Genomic DNA, 15,358 nt, shown 5'->3' on the forward strand with positions numbered 1-15,358 from the left:
GATGCTCATCTTCTTGCTCAACATAATAGTGGACTCGGATTTCCTCGATTGGTTGTTCAATGCTTTTTTCTTGATCTACGTCCGAAGTATCTTCGGCATGGGAGTCTTTTCTAAAGCCTCTCATAGCTTGCCTGTAGCACTCCCGAGAGTCATACTGAGAGCCCTTTATACTCCCCACCCCATTTGGCATTGGAAATTTGATGGTTAGGTGGTGGATTGAAGTGATAACTCTCCTCTACCGCAGAAAAGGTCATCCCAACAACACGTTGTGGGACGATTCCTGATTCAGGACCTTAAATTCAAGCATCTTTGTTACCGACAATGGGCTTTCCCCCAAAGTACATGGCAGCCGAATCGATCCCATGACTCTAACTCCTGCGCCTGAAAAGCCATAGACCCACGAGTCTTCCCCCGACATATCCTGATCAGGTAGTCCCATTTTCTTGAAGGTGCTGTAATAGAGGATATTTGCCGAGCTTCCATTATCCACGAAGGCTCTATGGACATTTTTGGTTCCGATTTGGATAGAAATAACCAGCGCATCATTGTGGGGATGATGTACCCATCGGGCATCTGCTTCTCTGAAGGTGATATCCATGGACTCGCCCTTAAATACTTTGGGCGGTCGAGTGTCCATCATATGAATGTCTGTGAGAGGCCTGAACCGGGCGTCCCTAGTTTATCTTGCCAAGGCTCGGTTACTGCATTCCATCTCGGGATCTCCCCCGTAGATTGTTCGGATACTTCCATCCCTGATAAATTTATTTTGCTCCAGGGTATCATTGTTCGACCCGCGTGGGGCTCGCTTTTCTTCTTCTTTTGCTCTTTCATCCTTGTGCTTCCTTACTTCCTTGACTACCCATTCACCAAGGTATCCTTCCTTGATAAGCAATTCGATTTCATCTTTTAAATGTCGGTACTCATGCGTGTTATGTCCAGATGATTCATGGTATTCGCAATACTTTTTCTTGTCTTTGCTTTGCCATGATGATAAAGCTTCAGGTTTTCTAAATAGCCCTCTGTTTTTGTTTACTTCGAAGATATGCTCGATAGATGCGACCAAGGGCATGTACCGGCTTGTTCTGTTATCATAGTTTGAGGGAGGACTCCATCCCCTCCTCGTGCTTGCGGTATTTACCCGGTCTGGGCTTCGACTACTTTCTTTTGTACCTTGGGCTTGGAAACCTATCCATCTTCCTTCCTTTGCTTCTCTGACTCGACTGTGAAGTCGGTTGCACTTCAGCCAGAGATTATTCTATAGCTTTAAAAGATTCTGCCAAAGCGAAGACACCTACTAGAGTAGTCGGGTCTTTCCCTTGCAAGTGCTTCCAAAAGTCTGAGCCAACCCTTAATCCTGCGATCAAGAAGCATTTCATGGCTTCGTCTGATGCTCCCCTCACGCTGGTAGATTCAACGTTGAACCTTTTGAAGTACGATGTCAAGCTTTCATTTTCCCTTTGCCTAACATTGGCAAGAGTTGTGACAGAGGGCGCATATCTCACCACGGCTTGGAACTTGGTTAAGAACAGAGTTTTCATTTGGTCCCATGAGGTGATCACTCCTGGCCCGAGCTTTTGAAACCACTGCTGGGCACTTTCTCTGAAGGTTGCCTCCAAGAGACGACATCGAGCCAAGTCCGGGACTTGGTACACATCCATCTCTATATTAAAATGACCCAGGAATTCCACCGGATCTGAGTTTCCGTGGAAACGGAGATCGCTAGTAGTGTTGCGATACCCGGCCGGCAATTGCGCCTCTCTTACCGCCACCGAGAATGGGGAAGGGATTTCAGCTGTGGTCGATACTCTACCTTCCAGGTGGTTAAGTAGCCTTTTTAGATCTCCCACTTTGAAAGTTTCCACGCCTGGAATGGTCTGCATTTGAGGCTGCGGACCTTGGGGTTGTAATGGAGGTGCCTTCACTTGATTCCCCCCGGAAGGGGCTTGCTGCTGGTTCGTGTTTTGGGCATCTTCGGGTATCACAATTATTTCGGGATTCCGTCCTTGATTTCTCCCTTGATTTTCTTCTTGACCCTGGCCGCGGCCTCGAACCGTACCGCGATCGTAGTTTTCTTCGTCTCTATGATTATCATGTTCCGCATAGTCATAGCCGTCTGCTCGGTTATTCCAGTGGGAATCAAGATGACCGCGGTAATTATCGTGACGGTATCCCTCTAAGTATCTACCTCGGCCTTCACCTCTTCCCCTCCATTGAGGCCTTCTCCAACGATCGTTTCCATACCCACGCCCATATCGATCCAACGATCTGTGGGGAGGAGCTCTCTCATGATCGCGGTGCCGCTCCCGATTTTCCTGGGAATTCAGGGGCACACGCGTTGGATCGCGGTGCCGCTCCCGATTTTCCTGGGAATTCAGGGGCACACGCGTTGTATCATGGGGCGTCACATCTCCACGATCAGCTTTTTTCTGCCATTCAAGTAACAACATTCTTAATTCATCATCGCCCAAGCGGATCCCCAAACGATCTTTCAAAGCTGCGAAGCCCCGTTGCTGATTCTCCGGCATCGACTCTGCCTGTCGGCGTTTCTCGAGACTACGTCCAGACCGGTGCGGATGGGTGGCTCCTCGGTTATCCAAACGCAGAATTTGCCGACCATCAGCATCTTCTTCCACTAGCTCGATGATTGGGGACGTGTCATTGGAATAGTCCAGGCGACGCGGGGTTATCGGCACACGCCCTTCTTCGGTGTGGCCATGGCCGGCTGAGGCATCCCTATCAGTCATGGGTGTTTTTCCAGGTGCGTGAGTTGTACGGCCGCGGCGAAGACCCCTCTTGGCCTTGCCTTGCTCCACGGTGCTCAACCTTGAATCAAAACCATTCAAAGCATCGCCCATGCTATACAGTTGTTCCAACAAGTCGGCGTTGCTGATGAGTACAGGCGGCTGTCCCCCAACGTCCGACGTAGGACGGCCAGTCATTGGCGGAACGTAGGGTTCATATTCATAGCCGTGATCAGAATCTTCTTCAGAACTTCCATCATAAAACTTTCATCACGATATTGAGACATCCTTCCTTCCAGATGCAGATCTTGATTAGCCCCTCCTTCTAGCGCCAATTTGTTGTAGTTGTTATGCCCAAAAATTGGTATAAACAATATTCAAATTGAGATTGATAAAATAGGCAAAATCGAAGGAGAAATACCTAAAATCTAGGAAAAGATAAGATTGACTTTCCATAAAAAAGAAGGCGTGCCCTAAGAACGCGCCCCAATGATTGAATAGCTGATTGACGGTTGTGGTTATCATGCCCTAAAGGCGCGCCCTCAAACATAATGGGGAGGCGCGTCCAATTACTAAAAAGGGGGAGAGGAATTCCTTGATTGGAATATGTCCTGTGGTGAGCCTTAGAGCGCGCCCTAAGTAAGAAAGGCTCCTTGGACGGATTACTCAGACATGATTACTTTGACAGACTCACACCTTGGCTTGAACAGAGTTAGAGCAAGCCCTAACGATGAATAAATTAGGGCGCGCCCTATGATGTAGACTGATAAAGGAAGAGATTAAAGGCTGATGACACAGGGCGGCGCCAACATGCAGGAATGTTTGGGCGCGCCCTTAACTTCTACTTGGCACATAAATGCATCTTTGACATGCTACTTGGACGAACTTTTTGGAAGATTCAAGAAAGATGGAGAATGTTATTACTAATCTATTTGATGCGGGTACTCTATTGAAGAACTCCTCCCTGTAGCACATCTACAGGAAAGGCGGTGTCCGTGGTCAGAGACTTCCAGGGGTATGCCTGGACTGAAGGCCTCCTCCTGTAGTCAATGGGTGTCCTCATTGGGGATGTGAGGTGAAATTTGGTGTGTGCTTTGGGAGCTCTGTCTCTGTAGTCAACGGGTGTCCTCGTGGGAGACTTCGGAGTATCCTGCACTTTCCACCCAAAAGCTTGGGATCACTTGTCCTGTAATCTGGTAGGGGCTCCTTATCGGGGGACAAGGATGCGTCCAACATTTGGGGTGAATCATGGCTATACCTACGTCCGTGGACTAGAGAAACAGCTGGTAGCGGAGGGTTATCCTTGGCCAGGGAGATGCCTCATCCGTGAAGTCTCGAAGCTGCGGACGAGCCTTGGGCCTTTGTGGTTGGGCCTCATCGGCGGGCATTCCTAAAGCTAGTAGAAGACGGTTTCCAATGGGTTTCCTACTGGGCCTCGGGATAAGAAATCTAAGCCCATTAGATTTCTTGTTCCCCAAGAACTACGTGGGCTTGATCCCCTATAAATAGGGGTACGTAGGCAAATTGTAAGGGGTCAGAAGCGAGAGCGCAAAGAAGCCACCACTAACCCTAAGCAATCTCAACCCCCAATAATTATCACCACCAAACACTGTTCATCTTTTCCGACGAATACTGTTCATCGGATCCACCGACTACTGTTCACGTTTCCGACGAAGAACTGTCATCACAGATCTTGTTTCCGGCTACTAACCTCAAGTTTTGTTGTTCCCAAATTCCTCCGTCAACACATCCTGAAGAACACTAATTTAAGAGTTAGATTAATTGTTCGAGGTTAAAATTTTACATGGCAATGTTCCGCCTAATAGCCATTTTTTTGTCGGGGACTCAAATATACAAAAAGTAAGCCCATAGGCGCACTTTTGAAACATAATAAATTACAAAGCATTCAACAGCACTCTAGAATACATTCATAACAGAGATTTTTGATACGATGTTCAACATGTGTTTCATCAAAAGAATGATCATGGTAAAAATGATCATGGTTTTTGTAAAACACTCTTGTGTTGGAAACAATAACTAAATGCATCAATTATTTCTACTTTCTAGTAGGTTTTTTAATCAAAGAAACAGTATATTTATGGGAAATCCAAGCTAGGAAGTAATTTTTCAAACAATCCTGGAAGTAAAAAATTTAGAAAGTTAAATACATTTCCAGGAAGAACAATATCTTACACTGTAAGGGCCATCAAAAATTGCACGTGGCAGGTCATAAGTCACCACACAACCGAATAATTATAATTAGCAAAAAGACTATAATAAATGAGAGAATAGGGGATCTGGAAATCGTGTTTTTTTAGCAACCTTGGCACAGACCATTGGACCGCCTGAAATGGTCGTTGAAGGAAACTGATACTATCACCCTTCGCTGGTTTGATCTCACTTTAGTATTTTAACTGGGTGAAATCACCACGTTTTGCGCGGTTGTTAGAAGATACTCGGAGATCTAAGATGTATCAAATTTGTTTAAATATTTATATTTGTCAAGGTAATAGGTAGTATCATAAATTCCTATAGTAAATATTTTATTTGTCAAATATTTTGCAGCTTTTTTATTTTACAAATTATAAAAATTTGGGTAGACATGTATATCAAATTAGAAGTCGAGTATAAATAGCTAACCAGGCGTCCAAAATTTAAGATTAATAATAATATCGTCTAACTCAATTTAAAAGAGTCAACAGATCAAAAAGTAAAAGTTAGTAACCAATTTCCGTAAAAAAGCCCGGAAATTATGTTCCCATGACACTATTGTAAATCAGTGAGTTTGCATTCATAATTTTACCATTATACAAATAAATAGCAGTAAATGATAGTGTTGTTTTAAAACAATCTGTTTATAACCCTAAACAACCTTGACGTAATCTAAAAAAAAAGAATAACATTGTTACATGCATGTGCATAAATTAGTAGAAAATAAATAAGCAGTGACTGCAGGTGTTACTTGGCATTCCAAAGAACAAAAATTCAATGGCCAAAGTAAGATCGCAAGGTTACAAATTTACATAGCAACTTGGTCGAGGATCTCGTATATTTACAAAATTAAGACCATGGGCAGAGTTCACTTTTGTAGCTTAATAAATTTCAGAGCATTTAACAACACCCTAAGATACATCCATAGGGGATACACGATATATCAAATCTTCAATCCCATGTGCCTGCGAAAAAAAAATGAGTGTACCTTTTACAATGCACCTCTTCAATAGCAACAATAACGGCAGTGCATCAACTATTTCTTGAGGGTTTTTGCATTAAAAACAACTATTTTTGTGGAATCGAAGGTAGTAGGCAATTCCTGACCAAAAAAAAGTAGAAGGCAATTTTGCAATAACTCCCATATATAAAATTTGTGAAAGCTAAATATAATTTCAGGACAAACATGGTTTTATATATACTGGATTAAGTCATTAAAAGTGTATAATTAAATATTAAACATGAACAAAATGCTTATAAGATATAAGTAAAATGTTGAGAAACTCACTAACAAGTAAAGCAACATAGAGGCAAGTGTATAAAGAATTTAACAAGTTTAGGCCAAGACCACAGTTAACAAAACAAAACATGCAGGTAAACAAAATCAGTAACTGAAATAACGTAGAGAGAAAGAAAGATGTACCCGAAACCATAGCTTTCAACAGTGACTGAAATAAAGGTTTACAGATACAAAACGCCAAGAAAATGATTACAGCTGAGTCACCAGGCCTTGCTCGAAGTCCTGGCTGCTCTTGAAGAGATTATTGCCCCCTACCTGCTGCGTTTGGGATGTGCGCAATATCTCCACCAGGATAAAACAGCTCGGAGTTTATGTTAACAGCAGCAACAAAATCTCCACTTCGACCAGCACCTCAGTCGCCGGAAAATATCAGCACTTCAGGACTTATGGGAGAGAAAAGCAGAGAGGTTGAAGAGAAGTGATGAGAATGTAGTATGTTCTATATTCATTCAGTTTAGCCTCTATTTATAGGAGAGGAAAAATGAAACTGTCCACACACTTAATGTCTGAATTAAACTGCTCCATTAATGAAAAAATCAAAACTGATCAGATTTTGAATTCATAAATGAAAAAATCAAAACTGAACAGCTTTTGAATTTAAATTATTTGTAACAGCTTTTCACATTAACACCCACATTATTATCAGAACTTAAGTTAAGTTCTGATTCGACTCATCAGTACTTAAGTTCTGATTCGACTCATCAGTACTTAAGTTCTGATTCTGATATCAGAACTTGTTAAGTTCTGATTTTATTCATCAGTTATTAAGTTCTGATTCTTATATCAGAACTTGTTACAGATCAGATTATTTGCAGGTTCAATATATTGAGACTAGTTAGCCTATTTCAGAACCCAGCCCAATAATCCAATCACCGATAAATAAATTCGAATTAAAATAATTCTCAAATAAATAAAATCCTCGCCCAGGTCGCCTCGCGTACGCGAGACGCCGAGACATTCGCCCAAATCGCCCTTCGACCCGACCCGACCCGACCCGGTCCGGTGCGGTGCATGGCGGGGCGGGGCGGGGCGCGCGCGTGTGTGTGCGCGTGAAGCACATAACAACACAATGGACCATCACACACCTTAGTAGTTGTATACTACTCATGTGGGTAATACCATATAAAACACGCAACCCCCTTTATTTATTTCAATGTGAGACAAACATTCTCAAATTTTCCAAGCTTTTTCAAGCTACTTTCATCTCTCATTTCATATGGATTTCATTAAGAAAATTCTTAAAACCATACATGAAAATTTAAGTTCAAATATCATTGAACAATTTCCAATCATTAGATTTTAGGATTAACATCAAGAACATAATTAAATTAAGCTCTAAAATCCTAATTTTCTAACATAAAATGCAACCATACTCTTTACACAAGCTTGTGCAGTGCAGCCATACTCTTTGCACAAGCTTAAACATTTTATTACTCTTACCTCGCACAATAACCTAATTCTTTATGGCGTGTGTTATCCACCAGTTACTACTCCAGCTTTAGGAATACTAGTGTCTTGGTCTGAGTATTTCAATTTCAGAGGTGCAAGAAAACTATAACAAATAGTATAACTTGTATTCTTGGTGGCATAAAAACATGTGAGGCTTTAGTATTTTTTTCATGCATGACGTGTGTGTTGTGTGTGCTATACAAAAATTAGAAGGGGTTGATATCATACCGTTTTCGTGTATGGATCCCTAAGTATTTATAAGTTTAGTCCCTCACTTCACTATTAGCGTTGACCCCGACCCGACCTTATCATTTAGTGACTCTTGAATCTTGATCGTGCCACATAGGGCTGTTCGTGAACAAGCTCGTTCGGCTCGGCTCGTTAACGAACTCGAGCTCGAGCTCGAACAGAAAAATATGTTCGTTAAGCAAATCGAGCTCGAGCCGAGTTTAGGGTTGTTCGGCTCGAGCTCGGCTCGGCTCGGCTCGAACTCGTTCGTTAAAATTCAAAAATTTTTTAATATATCCTAAATATTTTTATATAGGTATGATTTTTTTTTTAAATCCGACTTCACTGTATTTTTTTTATCTTCCAACGATAATTTTGCATACCATATGTGATATATTTTGAGGTGATTTAGAAATTTTATATTTTAGTTTCTAATTTTAAAATGTAGCTTCATAATTATATTTTAGTTAAGATTTTTTTTAAAATATTTTTCATCTATCCAACCGTATGTATGTTATAAAATATATATTTCAATGATATAACCAAAATTTCACATCAAAAACAATTTTATTTGATTTTCTATTTTATGGTCAAACATTAGTTTGACTATTAACGCTAACTAGTGTTTAATCCAGATTTGTTGTTTCGATTATTTTAAAAATACTTTATATCGATCCAACCGTATGGATGTCATAAAATATATATTTTATTGATATAACCAAGGTTTTAGATCAAAATAAATTTATTTGGTTTGTTATTTAAATAGTCAAACATTAGTTTGACTAGTCTTGGTAACTAATGTTTAGTCTTGTATTGGTGTCTCGATTTATTTAAAATTATTTCTAATTGATCCAACTGTATGGATGTCATAAAAAATATATTTTATTGATATAACCAAAGTTTTAGATCAAAATAATTTTATTTGGTTTGCTATTTTAATAGTCAAACATTAGTTTGACTAGTCTTGGTAACTAATGTTTGTATTGGTGTCTCGATTTATTTAAAATTATTTCTAATTGATCCAACCGTATGGATGTCAAAATAAATATATTTTAATGATATAACTAAAGTTTCAAATCAAAATAATTTTATTTGGTTTGTTATTTTAACAGTCAAGTATTAGTTTGACTATTACCGCTAACTAGTGTTTAGTCCTGATTTGTTGTTTTGATTATTTTAAAAATACTTTATATTGATCCAACCGTATGGATGTCATAATACATACATTTTATTGATATAATCAAAATTACAGATCAAAATAATTTTATTTGGTTTACTATTTTAACAGTCAAATATTAGTTTGACTAGTACTAGTAACTAGTGTTTAGTCCTGTATTAGTATCTCGACTTGTTTAAAATTATTTTTAATTGATCCAACCGTATGGATGTCAAAATAAATATATTTTAATGATATAACCAAATTTTCAGACCAAAATTATTTTATTTGGTTTGTTATTTTAACAGTCAAGTACTAGTTTGACTATTACCACTAACTAGTGTTTAGTCATTAATTGGTGTTTCGATTTTTTTAAAAATATTTTTCCTCGATCCAACCGTATGGATGTCAAGATATATATATATTTTAGTGATATAACCAAATTTTCAAAAAAAATTAAATTTATTTGATAAGTTATTTTCACAGTCAAACATCGGTTGACCAGAATTTTTTCTGGCTCGGCTCGGCTCGACTCGGCTCGGCTCGTTTATGTTCGCGAACAAGCTCGTGTTCGGCTCGTTAGTTAACGAGCTCGAGCTCGAACACGTTTTTTGTTCGATTAGAAAGCTCGGCTCGGCTCGGTTCGTCAGAAAAAAAATTAAAGCTCGGCTCTATTCAATCAAAACTCGGCTCGGCTCGGTTCGTGAACAGCCCTAGTGCCACATATAATGTCCACGAGTGAACAGCTGGTTGGACAGATACAGTCCAACACGTTCTATAGATAAATACGATACATTAAAATTCTCAATCTAACATACATATCTCAAGGGATCTGTAGAAACAATTTTTGTCAAACACTTCATTCACTCATTTACCATGATCTCGGCAATAAACTATTGTTCGGGAGAAGATTAAATTTACCAACTCTTACAATCTCATATGCTAATTAATTAAAATATATAATAACACTTAAATTTAGTGATACTAAATTTGTTAGGACTACATTCAAATTATTTTATAGAAATAATATAAAGAATAGATTATTTTTTAAGAATTTCGGAGATGTGCCTCACAAGTTCCCCTGCACATCCATCCTTGAGTTAATTAATAAAGAAAATAAATATATATATAAAAATATATATATATGAAAAATACCTATAATATGCATAAAATAATTGAAGCTGATTATTTTTCTTGTCAAAAGTAGCAAAAGCTGTAATCTAGTTGCAGATACGGAGACGCCATATGAAGCACATAAGCTAAAAAACTCTTAAACCATTATAATATATCTGTCTATGTTCATATTTTGCTAGGTACGAATTCCTTGTTTCGGGACTGTAATAACCTCATCATATGACAACAATATATGTTGATCAAGATCGTAACAGATAAAATCACACCCTATGCCGAGATTACAACATTATCAGCTGAGCTACAAAGTATGAATATTGTCAGTGGTAACAACTAACAAACAAAAAATGTCAGAAAGAGAAGAGTTTTTAGCCTTACATTATTAGAATCACGGAATAGTAAGATTTTACGATGAGAACATCGGCACTTGTTATTTTTTTTACCTTTAAGAAAGTATGGAATGGCAAAATATGATTTTCAAGTTATTAATTCTAATATCTACACATGTACACACACAGACATTATCTTATCAAAAACATCGAGAAATTTTAGATAAACAGAGTTTAAAGACAAAAAAATGCAGATCAAAATAAAAACAACTACAGCTAGGGGATGTGTACATGTTTCTGCACTGCGAGAGAGTAACTCAGTTGTAGTTTTAAGGGGGAAAGGCACTTACTACTGTAGCACCTTCACTGAATCCAGAATTACTGAATGGGGGTAATCAGCAACCACTCCAAGTAGCTAAAAATCATAGTACAATATATACAACCCATCTGCAACAAAATACAAAGAAAATTCTAATATAAAAGAAAGCAAAGGTAGTTAAGTACTTTTACCTGCAACATATAGTTTAATTAACTTCAAGAATAGGCAAAAAATAAAACATGACTTATCTAACACATAAACTAAAAAATAGGGTCTGAACCACGCTCACTCAAATGCTTTGTGATATAAGAATTATATCGCAAACAATTTGTGCAAATAAGGATGAAGCAGCTTTAGGAAATTTAGGGAAAAATAGGACCATTATGCCATTCATAAAAATTAGTGTTGTTCTGCAGGGATGCCAGTATATCGTACCCATGGCCCCCGTGTTAGGCTATAATAATCTAATCTCGGAGCGTCTCAGCTTTAGGCTTTAGAAAATAAAAAGGCTGAATAATGAATATAAAAAATTGTCTCTTGACATTTCAGTAGCGTGCAATTATGAGAGAGGGGAGAGAACCAGGCTTCTTGATAGATAAAAAGGAGTCCCGCCTGATGAAAATTCAGCTCACATTATTCTAATTTCAATATAACAAGATAATTTTTTTGTTAGTTATGGCATAGAAATATATGTATATAAATATATTAGCAACAATTAATTACCATCCATAATGACTTTAGTCTGTTTGGTGTAGGATTGGAAATTTTTGAGATAGTTTGTCAACTTGCCTTGTTTATAGTTAGGAAGATGGAATAAAAAATGGTTACAATTTACAAAATATAGATCAAGTAAGAGAAATTAACAGTGACGCAGCCAGGTGCTGACTTGTATATTCCATATAATTGGCACCTCAACTGCACTCCTTGCCAACTTAGCACCCAAGATGTCAATATTTTTTGTGCAGGCCATCGTAGTTTTTGCTTTTATTTAACAAATCTCTCACAACCCCTGATCAACACTGTCACACGTACTTTATATGCCCAACCTATACTTTTTATGCAAAAATCAATACAAAACTCTAAACTGGTCATGAACTAAAAATCTTGATTTAAGTTCCTAACATACACATCCTTTGAGAACTTATCGATAGTTTCCTCCCCATTTGACTCCAAAACTCCTCCACCCCGAAAAAATCTCAATCTCACTAACAAAGTCAATTGTTGAAAAATCTTCAATCACAAGAACTCCTAGTTCAGCCCATAGTCACACATCAACACACCATAAAGTTCGATTTTTTCTTATTCCAAATTACCCCAAATTGCAAATAACATTGGAAACAAATATACAATCGATGAAGATTATAACAACATAGTTACTAAAGCATAAAAACACATACGCAGATGACATTTAAGCAAAAAATCCAATCTTTAACACAGATTGAGATCATATAAAAAATCACAAATCAAAAAAACTAAAAAATTACTATACCGTGACTTTCATAGAAGAGGCAATTTGGTAGTCTCATACTGATTTGTGTCGCTTATAGCAGATTTATAGCGATCATTTCATATTGTTTGAGAAGGGATGGGAAGGCAAGAAGACCATAACTGATGATGATTAAATTCGATTTGGTTGGGGATGAATCGCCTCTTGGAAATTTTGCTCATAATATTGATAATGATAAATAAATCAGAGAGGGAGAGAAAGAGGTTTGAAGCGATCTCAAGGATGCCACGTCACCACCCCGAGTTTCTCCTTTATATAAATATAAGAAACAAATCTCTCACAACCCCTGATCAACACTGTCACACCTACGTTATATGCTCAACTATACTTTTTGTGCAAAAATCAATACAAAACTCTAAACTGGTCATAAACTAAGAATCTTGATTCAAGTTCCTAACATACACATCCTTTGAGAACTTATCGATAGTTTCCACCCCATTTGATTCCAAACCTCCTCCACCCCGAAAAATCCCAATCTCACTAACAAAATCAATTGTTGAAAAATCTTCAATCACAAGCACTCCTAGTTTAGCCAATAGTCACACATCAACACACCATAAAGTTCGATTTTTTCTTATTCCAAATTATCCCAAATTGCAGGTAACATTGGAAACAAATATATAATGGATAAAAATTATAACAACATAGTTACTAAAACAAAGCATAAAAACACATTCCCAGATGATCCAAACTTTAACACAGATTGAGATGATATAAAAAATCACAAATCAAAAAACTAAAAAATTACATGAGCGTGAATTTCATAGAAGAGGCAATTTGGTAGTCTCAAATTGATTTGTGTCGCTTATAGCAGATTTATAGCGATCATTTCATACTGTTTGAGATGCGATGGGAAGGCAAGAAGACCATAACTGATGATGATTAAATTCGATTTGGTTGGGGATGAATCGCCTCTTGGAAATTCTACTGATAATATTGATAATGATAAATAAATCAGAGAGGGCGAGAAAAAGGTTTGAAACGATCTCAAGGCTACCACGTCAACACCCCGAGTTTCTCCTTTATATAAATATAAGAAACAAATATCTCAGAACCCCTCATAAACACTGTCACACATACTTTATATGCTCAACCTATACTTTTTGTGCAAAAATCATTACAAAACTCTAAACTGGTCATGCACTAAGAATCTTGATTCAAGTTCCTAACATACACATCCTTTGAGAACTTATCGATAGTTTCCTCCCCATTTGATTCCAAACCTCCTCCACCCCGAAAAATTCCAATCTCCCTAACAAAATCAATTGTTGAAAAATCTTCAATCACAAGCACTCCTAGTTTAGCCCATAGTCACACATCAACACACCATAAAGTACGATTTTTTCTTATTCCAAATTACCCCAAATTGCAAGTAACATTGGAAACAAATATATAATGGATGAAGATTATAACAACATAGTTACTAAAACAAAGCATAAAAACACCTAACCAAATGACATTTAAGCAAACAATCCAATCTTTCACACATATTGAGATGATTTAAAAAATCATAAATCAAAAAACTAAAAAATTACCTGAGCGTAAATTTCACAGAAGAGGCAATTTGGTAGTCTCATACTGATTTGTGTCACTTATAGCAGATTTATAGCGATCATTACATATTATTTGAGATGCGATAGGAAGGCAAGAAGACCATAAGTTATGATAATTAAATTTGATTTTGTTGGGGATGAATCGCCTCTTGGTAATTCTGCTGATAATATTGATAATGATAAATAAATCAGAGAGAGTGAGAAAGAGGTTTAAAGCGATCTCAAGGCTGCCAGGTTACCACCCCGAGTTTCTCCTTTATATAAATATAAGAAACAAATCTCTCACAACCCCTAATCAACACTGTGACACCTACTTTATATGCTCAACCTATACTTTTTGTGCAAAAATAAATACAAAACTCAAAACTAGTCATGAACTAAGAATCTTAATTCAAGTTCCTAACATATATATCCTTTGAGAACTTATCGATAGTTTCCTCCCCATTTGATTCAAAACCTCCTCCATCCCGAAAAATCCCAATCTCACTAACAAAATCAATTGTAGAAAAATCTTCAATCACAAGCACTCCTAGTTTAGCCCATAATCACACATCAACATACCATAAAGTTCAATTTTTTCTTATTATAAATTACAACAAATTAATGGTAATATTGGAAATAAATATACAATGGATGAATATTATAATAACATAGTTACTAAAACAAAAAATAAAAACACTTACCTAGATGACATTTAAGCATAAAATCCAATCTTTAACATAGATTGAGATGATATAAAAAATCACAAATCAAAAAACTAAAAAATTACCTGAGCGTGAATTCCATAGAAGAGGCAATTTGGTAGTTTTATATTGATTTATGTCGCTTATAGCAGATTTATAGCGATCAACTCATACTATTTGAAATGGGATGGGAAGGAAAGAAGACCATAACTGATGATGATTAAATTCGATTTGGTTGGAGATGAATCGCCTCTTGGAAATTCTGCTGATAATATTTATAATGATAAATAAATCAGAGAGGGCGAGAAAAAGGATTGAAGCGATCTCAAGGCTGCCACGTCACCACCCCGAGTTTCTCCTTCATATTAATATAAGAAGCAAATCTCTCACAACTCCTGATCAACACTGTCACACCTACTTTATATGCTCAACCTATACTTTTTGTGCAAAAATCAATACAAAACTTTAAACTGGTCATGAACTAAGAATCTTGATTCAAGTTCCTAATATACACATCCTTTGAGAACATATCGATAGTTTCCACCCCATTTGATTCCAAACTTCCTCCACCCCGAAAAATCCCAATCTCACTAACAAAATCAATTGTTGAAAAATCTTCAATCACAAGCACTCCTAGTTTAGCCAATAGTCACACATCAACACAGCATAAAGTTTGATTTTTTCTTATTCCAAATTACCCCAAATTGCAGGTAACATTAGAAACAAATATACAATGGATGAAGATTATAAC

At 37.3% G+C, this 15,358-nt stretch overlaps 1 protein-coding gene and 1 long non-coding RNA gene across 4 annotated transcripts; both read right to left on the reverse strand.

The window, feature by feature from the left end:
• Positions 1-250: 250 nt before the first annotated feature.
• Positions 251-598, reverse strand: LOC141660327 (uncharacterized). Its single transcript, XM_074467305.1, has one exon. It carries the CDS (start codon positions 596-598, stop codon positions 251-253), a length of 348 nt encoding a protein of 115 aa, XP_074323406.1.
• A 5,059-nt stretch (positions 599-5,657) lies between these two features.
• LOC141661719 (uncharacterized) lies at positions 5,658-11,426 on the reverse strand. 3 transcript variants are annotated; one of them, XR_012550100.1, is made up of 3 exons: positions 11,300-11,426; positions 10,896-10,992; positions 5,658-5,917 (listed from the first exon to the last, which is right to left on the reverse strand). It is a non-coding gene; the product is annotated as an uncharacterized LOC141661719 (long non-coding RNA). The 3 variants fall into 3 exon arrangements; XR_012550099.1 differs by adding an exon at positions 6,376-6,635 and having other exon boundaries at positions 10,896-11,426; XR_012550098.1 differs by having other exon boundaries at positions 10,896-11,426.
• Positions 11,427-15,358: the final 3,932 nt, after the last annotated feature.

This window comes from Apium graveolens, chromosome 5, assembly GCF_009905375.1.
Source record: "Apium graveolens cultivar Ventura chromosome 5, ASM990537v1, whole genome shotgun sequence".
NCBI classification, from domain to species: Eukaryota; Viridiplantae; Streptophyta; class Magnoliopsida; order Apiales; family Apiaceae; genus Apium; species Apium graveolens.

Excerpts from the sequence above, each read along its gene's own strand:
- LOC141660327 (XM_074467305.1), bottom strand. The coding sequence starts at position 598 with ATGGATATCACCTTCAGAGAAGCAGATGCCCGATGGGTACATCATCCC.